At 40.4% G+C, this 15,087-nt stretch overlaps 1 protein-coding gene across 1 annotated transcript; it reads right to left on the reverse strand.

Annotated features, from left to right (window-relative positions):
- Positions 1–874: 874 nt before the first annotated feature.
- On the reverse strand, positions 875–10,149 carry camk1gb (calcium/calmodulin-dependent protein kinase IGb). Its single transcript, XM_047572250.1, has 13 exons — positions 9,953–10,149; positions 8,324–8,435; positions 6,129–6,254; positions 5,870–5,944; positions 5,630–5,768; positions 4,580–4,703; positions 4,335–4,410; positions 3,921–4,033; positions 3,744–3,822; positions 3,232–3,319; positions 2,614–2,930; positions 2,426–2,523; positions 875–1,792 (listed from the first exon to the last, which is right to left on the reverse strand). The coding sequence occupies exons 2-12, from the start codon at positions 8,407–8,409 to the stop codon at positions 2,466–2,468; spliced, it is 1,281 nt and encodes a 426-aa protein (XP_047428206.1). The 5' UTR covers positions 8,410–8,435; positions 9,953–10,149; the 3' UTR covers positions 875–1,792; positions 2,426–2,465.
- Positions 10,150–15,087: the final 4,938 nt, after the last annotated feature.

Genomic DNA, 15,087 nt, shown 5'->3' on the forward strand with positions numbered 1-15,087 from the left:
TATTACTAATTAAAATGATTTGTCCTTTGTAAAGCGAAGGTCAAAATTAAATATGGACCTAATAAACATACATGCAACATAAATCCAGCTTCTGTATCTGAATCTTGGATAGAGATGTATTTAAAAGTTAAAAAAGTGAGCTCTGTTGCAAGGACAGATTTTGTACATTTTGAAACCTGCTGCTCCAAACACACTGATGTGTTATCTAATCTACCAGAGCACAGGCTGGTAATTGGTTTTGGCGGTAGTTTAATTGGGTATCACTGGTCAGGTCACAGAATCAAATAAAAGGAGATCCAATTTATGACATATTTAGTTTTAAATTAAAAAAAAAAAAAAAGAAACAGCAAGAGAAGAGAGCATAGAGAAGCAGGAATGAAAGAAAAAGAAGAACGGTAAATTGGTGGCGGATTATGATGCAAAAAAAAAAAAATTTCTTCCTGTTTTCACTTATTCATTTGGGTTTAGATAAGTGGTGTCATATATTTCTTCAAATGTTTTATGCGCAATTTCAGTTAAACTATACATTTTCTTTCTGTAACAAAAACAATCTCAGGGAACTGTGACATCTACATCCTCTAATCTCAAGGACTACAATCAAATATGCAAATAAGTTATCAAAGAAAATATTATATATAAGAAAAACTATTTGAAATGTTTACATTGGTCTGAGTAATGCATGTATTAACATTTTATATGCTCAATTTCATTTTTCATTCTTAACTGATTGTGATTAATATTTAGTTTGGACACTCTTTAGCAGGATTAATCATAGATTCATAAAATATTACCCACAAATAATGTGGCAAATATTTTCTTTGAGAGAGGACGAGGAGAAAGGAAAAGGCAAAAAAAAAAAAAAAAAAAAAACAGGTGCAAATTTGATACAGGCTTTATTTCTGAGCGTACATGAATCCCAGTTTAATACATACATAGGTTCAATATCTGTAGAATGCATTAATACAAACACACACAGCTGGAGAGACACCAAGCGGACTGTCCACAGGGAACAACTTACAGTAAGAGCAGCAACATCTATTATGTAAATGACATTTCAGACTCTAGCAGCATGTGAGAGCTACGGTTGGCAGGTCCTGGTCATACTTGTGGCATTTACACTGTTACTGATGTATTTATTTGAACATGTATGGTTTTTTAAAGCTTTTTATTCTTTTTTTATTATTATTTATTTAACTTTATTTAAAAAAAGCAAGCAAATATTTTATAAAAAATAAAACAACAATTAATATGAGTGACAAAAATGGGAGATCACTTCACAAGAGCAAATCATATTAACATGGCTTATTAGAAGTATTAAGCATGTTCATATATTTAACTGTACTTGTTACTGTACTATGATACTGTTTTACACATGATAAAGTACAACAATTCGTCTTATTTAATTGTGTGTCTTTATATATATATAACATGTGATTATCCCAATAACGCTACGTGCTTTCAATTGAAGCTTTCATGACATCAGGAATCAGGGACTGCTTCACCATAAATGACATTAGGTGAGCCCATCATATGCCTTCATATCCCAATCCCCCCAATACTGTTTACAAGCTCCAGCTTCTGACTGTGTGTCTGACTGTGACTGTGCACCTCAGTGTGAGAGGGTTTATTTGTGTTGCTTCAGTCGGGAAGTTTCATAGGCACTCGTTCCAAAATCAAATATTGGGCACTCTGTCGATGTCCCAGACCGATCGGGTCAACCGCTTCCTATTCTCGGTCTCGGGCAGCCGCAGAAATAAGCAGCTGAACGCTGAGTCCAAACAGCAACACTGACCTGCGGAGAGCAGAAACCCATTCAGGATTAGACACTCTAACAGTAGTCAAGCATACACTGACAAACAGAAAGCAATTAAAGGCCATTCAGGTGTTCAGAACACAGGAACACAAATAAACTGGCTCGTCTTCTGCCTTGTGTGATTGAAAACACTTTGTACACTTATTTTAAAAAATAAAGACTTTAAAGACAAGCATGAACTGTTCGGTGAGTATAAAATGTTTTTGAGACTAATTATATCGGAGCATTTTGTACAGGCCTTTATCTTTCATCGTATTGAGTGGTAAAAAATATTCCTGATGCAACAATCTCACCCAAAAACACTGAGTGCTGTAATAAGAACAAACAGTGCAGAAGTGTGGCTTTCAGTGACATTGTATAGGCCAGTGGTTCCCAACCTGGGGGTGCACCAAAACTTGTCTGATCTGATTTTTTCTCCTCAGAATTAACCTGTAACGTGAACGCTATTATATTGGAAGTCTTTTCTTTGATACAAGTAGGAAAAAAGGTTGGGAAACGCTGGTGCAGGTTATAAATACGATTGCTGATTTATTTTATTTTTATCTTAAAAACCTGCTGTTTTTATAACCACTATATTTAAGCAGGATTTCCAAATGCTTTACAAGAACCTACCAAGTAAAATTCTTGTTTCCATGTAGCCTTCGCGCAGCCTTCACATCACTGAGCAAACTCCAGTCTGTAAAGTCTTGCCATTGCGATTTTTGCCATACCTGACAGCAAAAAGAGTAAAATCTCATTAGTTTTGCTTTGAGATCACAAAGGGAAAAAAATATACTGAAGCAGGTGGAGGTGACACGAACCCGTTCAGGTTGGCAGGCTCTGAGTGATAGACATGCTTTCCTTGCTCAGCTATAGTGGGCGCGTGGTGGGAATCACCCTGGCTCTGACTGGCCTTCAGTGCGTGGTAGTGGCTCTTCAGGTCAACGTGGTTGGTGGGGAGGGGCAGGGTCACCATGGGCTCGGCCTTGTCTGGGTCAAGATGATTGCTGTTTTTAGGTGGGGACGACACGTCAATCACTTTGATGTCTGGGACACTGGTCTTCCTCATGGCCACCTCTGAGTGGGCCAGCTGCAGCTTCTTCATGTGGTTGATGGCTACAGTGGCATTGAAGGCTTGCTGTAAAGCGAACACAGAAAAGAGGTTGAAAGAGAGATCTGAGAGCTGCACATTTTTAGAGGACCTTCAAAGATTTTTCTATACAAAGTCAAACACCTAAGCAAAAACTGTAACGGAAACACAGCTATTGACAGTAAAAGCCCTACATAAGCTGCATAAGCGGCCTTGATTACAGAACAGTATCTCATTAAACTGTCCTTAATCAGGAAGGATTTTGGGAAGGCACCCGCTTAATCTTCTAGAAGCTGCAGGACCTCGATCAGCTTACCAAACCAAAGCCAAGAAATCAGTGCAGACTAACCTTCCACTTGGACTTGGCAAAGTTCTTTTGGATCTGAACACTGACGGAATAGTAGATGTCCTGGCTCCGGGCCGTCTTTCCGATTATCCTGGAAAACAGGAAGCGTAAGAGAAGGCTTAACTTTATTTCCAGGAGGTGGTTCATTCAGGTTCCATCTGCGTGACCTGATGCTGTGTGGACACATGGTTATCTCCTGTCCTTTACCTCCGTACATGGACGTGGTTATGAGTCAATTCACTGCAATTATTTACGTAACTTCTAGAAGTCCAAACGTGCTATGTTAACTATGTTAGCCTGGAGATTGGTTACAGCTCTTATTTCCACATGCTAATTATAAAGCAACAAGAAGGAGATGGTTAGCTTAGCTTGGCATAAAAACTGGATACCATTGGGGAACTTACTAACGCCTGTAACACCACTTTATTTTTTTGCGTGGATTAAACATATGAGGTACAATACATTAACTGGCATACATATATATATATAACCAATATCTACTGAGAGACACTCACCAGGGATGTCTGAGTGCTTGGTCTGTAGAGTAACGCATGGTGGGATTCTTCTGCATCATGTTACGTATGAAATCTTTAGCTGCAGATCAAAATAAAAGAGACAGAGACATTAAAAGAAGAAGAAGAAAATTTACCATGGATAAACAACAGGTCTGTGATAACGTTTTGTGTAATTACCAGATTCAGATATGTCGTCCCAGAAGGGTGAGTCAAACTCATACTGTGCCTTCATGATTTTGGAGAATAACCGTGTCTCACTCTCTTCATAGAAAGGAGGATATCCACAGAGTCTGAAATGAAACCATAAACATGCATTACACAATAAAATTGTGTGTATCGTACAATAAAATAGTAGTACTGTTGTGAAATGTATTGTATAATTTCACTAGAGGGCGCTATGATGCACTCACTGCATCATCTGTCTGTATTTAGTCAATTTCAAAACACGTTTATGACCAGTAGCTGCTATTAATCAGACTGTCCCGCCTTTAAAGGCAAATCTGCATCCGATTTTAAATCATAAACAAAAAGCCTCTAATTTCCTATGTTTGTTTTTATTCTATCACACATTCAAAGTGGATTTATACTTACAAGATATAAGTGATAACTCCTATAGACCAGCAGTCTACGGCCTTGCTGTAGGGCTTCTGTGCCAAAACTTCCGGAGCTGAAAGCGAGAAGGAACGTTAAAAGCTAAACAAGTCATTACTCCAAAAGAGACAAAGGAATAAATAATATATTCTCTGCACTGACCACTCAATGTGTCTTTGACCCGTTTCAGGTCTCCACTAGGTGAGTATCCATTAATCATTCACAAGGCCGACATGCTTCCTTACCTACATATCCTGGTGTGCCGCAGGCTGTCGACATGATACCATTGTCCGCCATCTTGGACAGGCCAAAGTCACTGATCATGATCTTGGAGTTTTCTTCCTGGCTGTAGTAGAGGATGTTCTCTGGCTGCACAGGGTCAAAGAGACAGGAGAGCTGTTCACACACCAAGGCCCCCAATGGAGAACTTCTTAAATGCTAACAAATTCCGTAAAAGTACTGATGCTGTAAATGGAGGATGACTAAAAAGTGCAGGAAACTTAATGCGCAAGTTCAACACTTTGATAAATATTTGAACAAAGAGCAACTGCATACGTTCGCGTGTATAAATGTGAGATCAAGGGTGCTTAGCTTAGCCTAAAAACTGTCCAAAGGGAACATAATCCATCCAGTTGCACTTCTGAAGCAACCAATGGAGATATGTATGACAGAGAATTTATTCAGCATTTAAGCCCCTCTGAAAAGCTTTCAGTTTGCACAGTACAATAACATGTTGTGCCGACATGTTTCTCCAGTTGTCCAGAATGAACAAATCAAGCACCAGCTCTAGAGAGGGCCTCTTACATTTTGCTTAAATAAAGTCAGTAGTTAATGCCAGAAAATCTCGTTTAGATGTCGGCTTTAGATGCTTATGGATTTATTTTCTTACCTTTTAACAGAGCAAAGCTAATTGTTTCCTTCTGATTCATGTCCTAATGCTAAGCTAAGCTAGCCACCTGCTATCTGTGGCTTCACGCTTTACATAGAGACACATACAGAGAACAGAGTTAATCTTCTTACCTAAGTAAATATACATAGTTTCCAAAATATCAAACTATGTCTCAAATCATCTCTCTTTAACCAAGTGTCTCTGTGAAGGATAATCAGGTTAAGACTAAATGAATGGATGGATATTAACAGGTGCTTTGTAGATACCAAGGTACTACCATATTATTATTGTCTTTGTTTTGTGTTGACTGTGTGTTTTATATCTTTAATATATTGTTACATGCCTTGACTACTGTGTGCCACACTTTGGTCAACATCTGTTGTTTTTAAAAGTGACAGTGACGTACCTTCAGGTCACGGTGCACGACGCCATTCTGGTGCAGGAAGCTGACGGCCTGCAGCACCTGCTGAATCACACTGCTGGCATCCTTCTCTGAGTAAACCCCTCGGTCCAGTATCCGGTCAAAGAGCTCTCCGCCTGAAACACTGGTATCCAGACAACACTTCCATTCAAATGTGCTCTTAAACCCAATTTTTACTTTGCTTCTCAGATTATTTGATTACAGTATAGGAAGAAGGGAACTCACAGCTGCATGATAAGATAGTAGTGGGTCCGGCTTTCATAGAAATCCTCCATCCCTACAACGTTCTCGTGTTTGATTCTAAAAAAAAACCAAAAAACAAAAGAAACATGTTTTTTTATTTTGTCACTGCTGTCAATATCCCATCAGAGTTCACACATTTTCAGAAGATAAAAGAAGGCATGTCGGCTCCTTCTCCCGTGACGACTACTGAGGGAATGTGAAATGAAAGATGAAGGCCCGTACAAATTCACATGCGAATTACCTTCTCAACACAGCGATCTCGTTCTCCAGGTTGAGGTCCCTCTTCTGTTTCTTCTTCACACACTTCATGGCGAACATCTTTCCCGTCTTCTTCTCCTTCACCATGTAAACCTCTGAGAACGCTCCTCTGTTTAATTAGCACACAAACACAAAAATGACTTATTGATGATGCCTTCCCTCATCACTTCTCAGGAAGAGATAACAAGTCTCTCCGGGGCAAGAGGAAATGAGCTTTCCCTCTTATTAGAACAGAACAACTGTGAATAAAACACGTTGGACGTGATTTACATTTTCATTATGCAATCGGGAGAGAATAGTGGTTACATCCACTTCTTCACATTTAACACACAAATGAAGGAGATTCTCATCTGACTCTTGAAAAGAATACGCTGTACTTTAAACACTTTTAAATTTAGTCCAGTTTTAAAGGGAACTCATTAAAGCTAAATCTCAGACGTGTCTATTGGATAATTGCTAATCTAATGACTTTATGTAGGTTTCGTACTGGTTGTTTTTCTTCCCCCTTTACTGCACCATCCATCACAACCTCCTGATGCAAATTTTTGGGAGACCCTCAGAATTAAAATAAGCACCAGGCAGAAACAGCAGTATCAAAGGGACAATTAAGATCTACCGAGAACCTCAGCAGCTTAACTCTTCACATGTCAAAAGCTTATTATTCTGTTCTGTAACCGTGCTATCTTCAGCACCGTCTGAGAATAGTTGTTCTACCAGGTGGATTAGGGCTCCTTATCCCTGACGCAACGGAAACAGCAGCCGGCCGAGGGCTCCAGGCTGAGCATGTGCAGCAGGATCCTTGGGAGCAACAAGCTGCTAGATAGAGCAGAGGCCCGGTCACAGACAGGTGTCAGGGGACGCGTTTACCCACTGGATAAGAAAACAACAGAGATTTACTGAACATCTGTGCTGCTGTGTATTTATAAGGCGACACCGCCCCTGCATCGTCATCGCGGCTCTACAAATCCCCCTGGAGCTCATTTTCTTTTACTAGGATCTCCCTGAAGAAAATATTTTGACTCAATGGATGAAATCGAGGCCTGAATGGGGAACTGGGCATTTAAACAAAACAAAATGAACATTAGTTTGTCAGTTACTGACAGGCTTAACTGACTTCATTGTTTGTAATTCTTTGGGGTGGATAGGGGGGATTAACTGCTGCAGACTAGTTGAACCACACGTTTGATCATGTGATGCCTCGCCTCCTTGGAGTCCAGTCATCACTGGCAGAACCTCTCTGAGGCCTCTCCTACCCTGAGCACGGAGCCAGTCTGTTTGCCCATAACACACAGGCATCACTTTGGCTGACACCGTTATTTACAGTCGGCATCTCATCTTTTGGTCTCCAGTCACTCGCAAAACACTCAGCGGTGCTGGTGGATTTATTACTCTCCCTCACTGAGGTGAGGAGACAAAAATAAGGTCAGCGGAAGAAATTAAACTGGAGTTTAATTATTCATTTTTGAAAGATTACTTAGAGTGAAGTTTGAGATCTGCTTGGAAACGCAAACACACCCACATAGTGTGCAAATTTGGGTGGGTAAAATGCAGAGTGTGTACATATATAATTGGTATGATCTGTTCGTTTCTTGAGTCATGTTTGTAAAACGTCAGAAAATGTCCCAGGGTGTAAATGCAGATGAGCTTCTTGTCTGACCAGCGGCTAAAACATTTCACACACCCCACATAAACTGACTGTTTTTCTTCACCTTTACTCAATATTTTGTCTCAGCTTTTTAATTGGATTCTTACAGTTTCTTTACTCTTCCGCATGGAGGTAATTTAAGCATTTTTGTGAATGAAGCGCTGCACCGACCTCTCTGCCAGGCGCCAGCAGGAAAGCCTGACTAACCCCCTAACAGCTAAAGCGTCTTGTTGTCCGAGGTTTGTGTAAAGTAGGCCTCTGTATGTCAATCCAATCAAACCAGTAATCTGTTCTCCAACTCAAACATCACGTTGAGGGTCTAATCAAGCCATGCAGCTTCCTTAATACATTCATTTTTCTTTCATTTTCTGCACCTGCAGAAAATGGTCGCGGGGAGGCTGGAGCCCATCCCAGCTTCCCTCAGCACAACAAAAGCAAAACAGCATTGCAAGATATTCTAGAGGACACTGGAACTGAGCAAGAATTAAGTTAATAATGTAAATAAGAGGTGTTATGTCAATGAATGTACTTACGATCCCAACTCTTCCATGATGTCAAAAATCTCCTGGATGTTTTCAGTGGACTTCTTCCACATGTAGTCGGCCTCTTGACGACCCATGACTGCAGATGCTTCAACAGGGATTTCTGTTGGTGTCCGACAAGAGAAGAACGAATGTTCAGAACAGACGTCACTTAACGCCGAACTTCTACAATCGCCCTGTTTCCTTAGTGAGTTACATTTCCGCCTGCAGCTGCTCCAGAGCAAAAGGGAAAAGCAACTAATCTTGGCTTAATAGTCAGACTCCCTCATCATCATGTTCATAAGCAGAAAGTCTTGAGGGATTATTGGACAGTCATGACAAAGCAGGTGCGAAGGTTGGTGTGACCGCCGCGCTGCTCAGACTGTCTGCAGGAGGACGCAGCCGGTGAGACATGAGTCTCTGTCTGGCAGACAAAAGGTTAGCGCACTAATCCCTGCTCTATGTAGCACACAGGAAGGAGTGAAGTGTGAAGGCTTCTTCTCAGTAAGGGCCTGTCAATGGTGACAGGACTGTTAAATGAACGGTTTCATATTTATCCAAACACCTTCCAGCACTTCTGAGAATTACACAGTGAGTTAACATTGTAAACAATATGCGTGCATTAATTTGGACAAATAATGAAGGTCTATGGGGATTAGAACCCTGGGAAAGAAAGACTTATCCAGTCAAACTGAAGGCACCAGAGGGATTAGGGGCACTTTAAATTAACAGGTTACCCACTTTGCTTTCTTGCCCTCATTTCTCTTATATAATGGATTAGCACCTGATCTGGAGACCTGAACATGTAGCAGGCTTAAGCACCGGATAGCTTCACAGGAATGGGTTTAAATGTAAAATAAAATAAAAATATCTCAGATAAAACCAACACATTAACAACAGTCTATGTGCTGTATACCAATAAACAGACACGAGAATGAAGAAAAAAAAATGCCTAATCCGACTTTCGTCTTGCAGTACAATTCAAAACATTTACAGTGTCCAAAATGATTTAAACTATATGTATTTGCATACACATTAGCTCAGAAAGGGGTGCCCCACACCGGTTTCCCCTGCGATAATGGCCAGAAAATAAACATCAGCAGAGGATCCCCGACCACAGCCAGCAGTGAAAAACTCATGCAAAGTGCTGCAGGTTTGTATTGAATCAATGCATTTAAATACATTCTGCAAATGTGTTGTTATCCCTCCAGAGTCGTGGTTTTGCACAGATGCAAAATGGACATGATGAAAGGAGTGACAGAAGGCAAAGGCTGCTCTGACGGATGCACCCTATCATCCATCTACTCTCATGACAACAGCAGCAGCAGCGCCGGGTTGGCTGCGGCATCCGCGGAAAGATCACTCTGCGGCAGAGGCGAATGGTCAGATATCCTGATCAAGCTTGTCTTCAGGGCTGAGCCATTAAACACATCCAGGTTTACTCTCATAACATCTAGTCATTATGCTGAACCTTGACGCACACGCACTAGAATTACGCGCAGAATACAAATTAGAAACACTGTCCCTCGGGCTCAAAACAGAATCTGCCTCCAGTCTGTACAAGTACAATATTATGAGGACTAAAGAAGAAAGAAGAAATAAATGAAAGATTCATTCAGCAGCACACTCACTGGGGCTTACCAAGAGACTCTGCGCTGTAGGAGCTCTGCTCTGACTCTCCTGCTGAAAGCTCACCGAGGTCTGGACGGATTACTTTGTCTGGGACTTCACAAATACCTGTTGTCAGGTCGGAGATTACGTCCACGGAGACAGCCGAGGGGAGGGGCGGCCAGTCTCACAGGTGCTCATTGAGACTTAAGACTCAGGTCAGGCTGCAGCAGCAGCAGCAGCAACAGCTGCTGTTGCTTTGGACGACGCATCATTCGTCTTTCCACGCAGTTTAAATAGGGTTGGCTCGAGTAAATTTGATAATTTAATCATTTCAAAACATGGATTTCACTTTGTAAGAAAATACACTTCACAAAGAGTTTCACAGGCTAAGACAGACTTTAATGATCCACAAGGGGGATTTATTGTTCATAGTGGCTTAATTATTACAAAAAAAATGAGCTGCTGTACAGCTGGATAGAATATGGAATAAAAGAAGTTCTGTTGGCAGCGGAGCTGAATCATTCTGCTGGAGAATGAGCTCCTCTGACCCTCTAGTGTTTGGTGTAGTGGATGAGATGGACTGTCCACAATGGAGAGGTGTTTATCCAGTGTCATCCTGTCCCTCACTGAGACAAACGTGTCCAACTCCCTACCAAACACATGTCCAGCCTTTCGGATCAATTTGTTGATCCTACTGATCTTTTTTAATGGTAGTACTTCCCCAATAAACCACAGCAAAGAACAGGACGCTCACAACAACACACTGATAGAAAGACTCTAGTAACTCACTGCACACATTGAAAGACCTGAGCTGCCTGAGAAAGTGGAGTTGTCTCAGGCAATGGGCTCCACTGGTGTCCTCTTTCTCCCTAAGTCAATGGCCAGCTCCTTGGTCGTGTCCACATTCAGGAGTAGGTGGTTTGCTGGGGGCCACTCTCTGATCACTGTCCTATACTCCATCTCCTGTCCATCTCTGATAGGCCCTGCCACCGCAGAAGTAATCAGGGAACTTCAGCAAGTGGCAGGACCCAGAGCTGTATTGGAAATCAGAAGTATAAAGAGTGAACAAAACAAACAAAAAAAAAAAAATGGAGACAGTTCCCTTAGGTGTCCCCACATTGTTGTTCAGTCATCCAGGTCGACGTACACCAAAAAAGTCAAGGTGAAGCCAAGGCAACACGACAACAAGACATTTGACCTCTTATCCAAATCACTTTTTTTCAGACCTGTTGGTTGCCCTTGTTTCACCTTGTGTTTTACATTTTCACATTAACATGATCCGTGCCAAAAAATAAAAAATCTATCAATTATGCAATTTTAAACAGAGATTTTTTTTTTTACACTGGCTGTGGTGAATATTTTATGGATTTATGTTACTAGGTGGCTATAATTATTGTGCTCTGATAATAATGCACTCATAGATGCTTGCAATGCATTAATATTGTAAGCAGATCTTTTCTACTTCATAATAAGAAGACAACTAAGAAAAAAAGTGGTTGTCATGTTGAACAAAAAAACTTTCAAACCAAAATAAGTTATGATAAAAAGTAATGATAAAAAAAATTATTCAGCAAAAAGCAGGTCAGATTTTTGGCAGCTTGTTTTAACGCTACTCTCACAGGCTTTTAACTCCATCGCAACAATAGGCTGCTTAGAATGTTGCATTGTACACCGTGGTCTTCAGAGGCTGCCTTTAACAGGCTTATACATTAATCTGCATCAGGCCATGTGATCTGGCAGGCCAGCAGCCAGACAGTATGCAGTGACACAATAAACCTCAGGTATCTCACACCGAACGGCCTAACTTGGCCACAGCCATGCAGGGGCGAACTGATTGGAAATAAACATGTGACGTTATTATTTTATCGACCGTCAGTGGCTGCTGTGTTGTTTCCCTGATTCAACTACTTGAGTTTTAAGCCTGGTCTGCAATCAGAGACAGAATATCAGAAGCTGGAAACGCTCATCATGTTGTCATGGATACTGGTTCAAGGGGTTGTCATGGTCATGTGATATTTCAGGCCATATATATATACTGTATATAGAGCATCTTGTGACAATTCAGTGTTTTGCTGGGAAACTTTTAGACCTATGGTATTCATGTGGATTTTACTACATGTAGCACCAACCTAGACCAGACCAGGCACCCCCACCCTATAGCAATGACTTGATGGCAGCAGTCTGACAAAGACACACACACAAAAACAGTAGGAACAACTAAAAAACAAAACTAAACATGCACGGCACAAGGTGTTGACCTGGCCTACTAACAATCCTGTTTCCAGACACCACAGGACGCCCTCACAAGACCCATGTCCATTCTCTGATGAGTCACAACAGTTTTGGAGGCACAAGGGAGACCTTCACAATATTAGGAAGGTGGTCATAATGTTATGGTTGATAGTTGTACCTGCTCATGGAGTCAAATTATCCTAAAAAGCTTAATTACAAGGTGGACAGTTTTGCAGTTTTTACCCCTGGGTGATTTCCTCAACTTAATCAAACAGTTTACAGGATTTATAGAAACACCTTGAATATTTCAGTCCTGCTTGATTTGATTTCACCTCACTGTAAGTCACAGAATTAAGATGTGGCAAAGCAAACTGTTGATGTTTTAACAGATAAATCAGACCACAACTAGCCTTCTTCCATCTTTCTGTCAGGAGCCATGATGTGATCCTGTGCTGCACGTGTCTGTGAACAGCAGACATGAGTTGTTCATCTGGTTGAGGAGTTGGAGGCGAGCGGCCCGTCGCCTGCAGCTCTTCCTCTAACGGCTGACACACTGTGGCCGTTACTTCTTCCTTCGTTACTCATTGCAACATTTCAAACTGCTCCGCTGACGAATCAGTTGCAAAACACAGTGCCTCAGTTTGCGTCATAATAAAAATCTCTGAACCCCTCAGCTAACCTCTGATGACTTTTTAGCGTTCTGAATTTCTGGTGTAGTCTCCATAGACACAGAGTTTATAATGATGACAATAACACTTTTATCATTGAGCCACTGTGTCAGTCTCCATTGTGGTACCTCATCTGGCAATACACAGTCGCTTTACGGGCATTTGTTTAAAGAAAATCTCTAGATTATTTTTCAATCGGCACTTAAAAAAAAAAAGTAGCAGCAAGTAAACCATGTTTCAACTAAAAATGTTAATCCTAAAACTGAAATGGTCAATATAGATGGTTTTATGAATACTGTATGATAATGTGAAATAATATAAAAATCTATTCCGTCACTGCAAATGAATAAAAACTACAAAAAAACAAAAAAAACAGACAGTATTATCTTCCAATTCTTAGAAATATATATGTTCTGGAGCACGTTAATGAACAACAAGACAAGACAAACAAGATTTTGATATATTGCAATTTCTCACGCTGAGAAACAATCTGTGTTACAGATACTATACGATGAACGGTCAGACAATACTTGATACCCTTTGAGGACAACCCAGCCTGCTGTCAGATTATTTTAAACACACTTTTATGAACTACTCTTGATGATCTCTGAATGAATGTCTCTAATCCAATCAAGTACTGTTACCATGACAACGTGGAGGCAGACCCATTATTAGCTGGGTTGACCCTGAGTGTTAAAGTAGTGGGTCTTCTTGCTCTTTTTTTCCCCCAAACTGTACTACTACTGCTACTACTGCTACATTAGATTGCAGACCACTAATATTTTGTATGCACAGTTAAATTATTTTATAAAGTTTTATAAGGTGAAGAAAAAAATGCTGGAGCTCTGAGAATTCCCCAACCCCAAGTCATTTCAATGCAAATACTTTCATTTAATCACAAAAGATGCAGATTTGGAAAAAAAAGTCTATAGCTGCTCAGCACTATTTAACAAAGAGGAAAGTAACCAACCAGAATAGTAAAATGACGCCCTAATAATTCTGCAACATGGTGAAAACGGGAATCGTGCATACGTCTATGAATGCTTTTACTTTTGAAACTTTTCCAACAGCTGAATAAAGACTTTCGCTTGCAAATTAGTATTTTTAAATTGTGGTATTGCGGTATTTGAAATCTTCCTTTTCTGCAGTATCATGCAGTTTGACAAAGGAAGTGACATGAGGAGCGACTCGTGCTACCTTACATCATAAACGAGATTGAGCTCTTTAAGCCCTGCTGCCGGGATTATCTGAGACTCAGCTTCTGTTGTGTCATTACAGTGTTGTAAAACAAAGCTGTCCATTCTCCTGCGGGGACAGTAAAACAGTTAGCACCGCCTTAGGTGCTCGGGATCTGTTGCAGCTAAATTGTAAGTCAATGGGATTACACTTAAAGGATCTAGGAAATGTTCAGTGTTTTGTATAACCTTGGTTGTTGCCGAAAAGTGTTGGAGTCATGGAGAAAGAATCACACAAAACGTTCATACACATCTCATTTTCAGAGCTTCAAAACGACTCCAAACAGTAAGTATATCTGCTAAACAAATGGGAGTTATTTTGGTTCGTATAGTTACGTAACATAATTTAATTGGTGCTGAATGTGTTTATCGCTCACATAACCAGAGATTAAATCCAAGCTTCCCATGAAGCTGCTGATCCACGAGTGACATCCGAACAGTCAAAATTATGGAACGCAGCTATTAATTGTTTTATGTAACTGGCCGCCCAAAAAAATCTTCTTCTCACTGTCGGTTACAAAGCGTTACACAATGCAGGGTATTAATAAATACGTGGGCGGTCTCGTAACTATCGACTGCAATGATTCACCTTTGTGCTTCATTTCAGAACATGCAGAAATAGGTCATAAGCTCCGATTAATATTTGCTGTTTGTTAATGTGTAAAAATGAAACCATTTCGTTTTTATTTTCCTTTAGGCTGCTGGCTAATGGTGCCCACATGTCTGATGTTTTAAGGATTTCTACTTCCCTCATGAATGTGACTTACTGGTTGTTTAGAAGAATGGATGTGGAGGATTTCTTTACTACAACTGTACTAATAATGTAAATTAAATGAAATCAATGCACTCCTCAGTGTTTTTTTTTTTTTCAAATTCACAGGGTCAAGGTGGTGGTGGGATTAGTGAACACTTTAATTGAGCCTATATTTAATACTAGATTATTATCACTATCATGTCAGAGGCAAATATTTCACTTTCTTTTTACTGCAAATTAAGATTTTGGAAACGTAATCATCACAATAGATGTTTT

The sequence above is a fragment of the Mugil cephalus genome, chromosome 1 (genome assembly GCF_022458985.1).
Source record: "Mugil cephalus isolate CIBA_MC_2020 chromosome 1, CIBA_Mcephalus_1.1, whole genome shotgun sequence".
Lineage (NCBI taxonomy): Eukaryota > Metazoa > Chordata > Actinopteri > Mugiliformes > Mugilidae > Mugil > Mugil cephalus.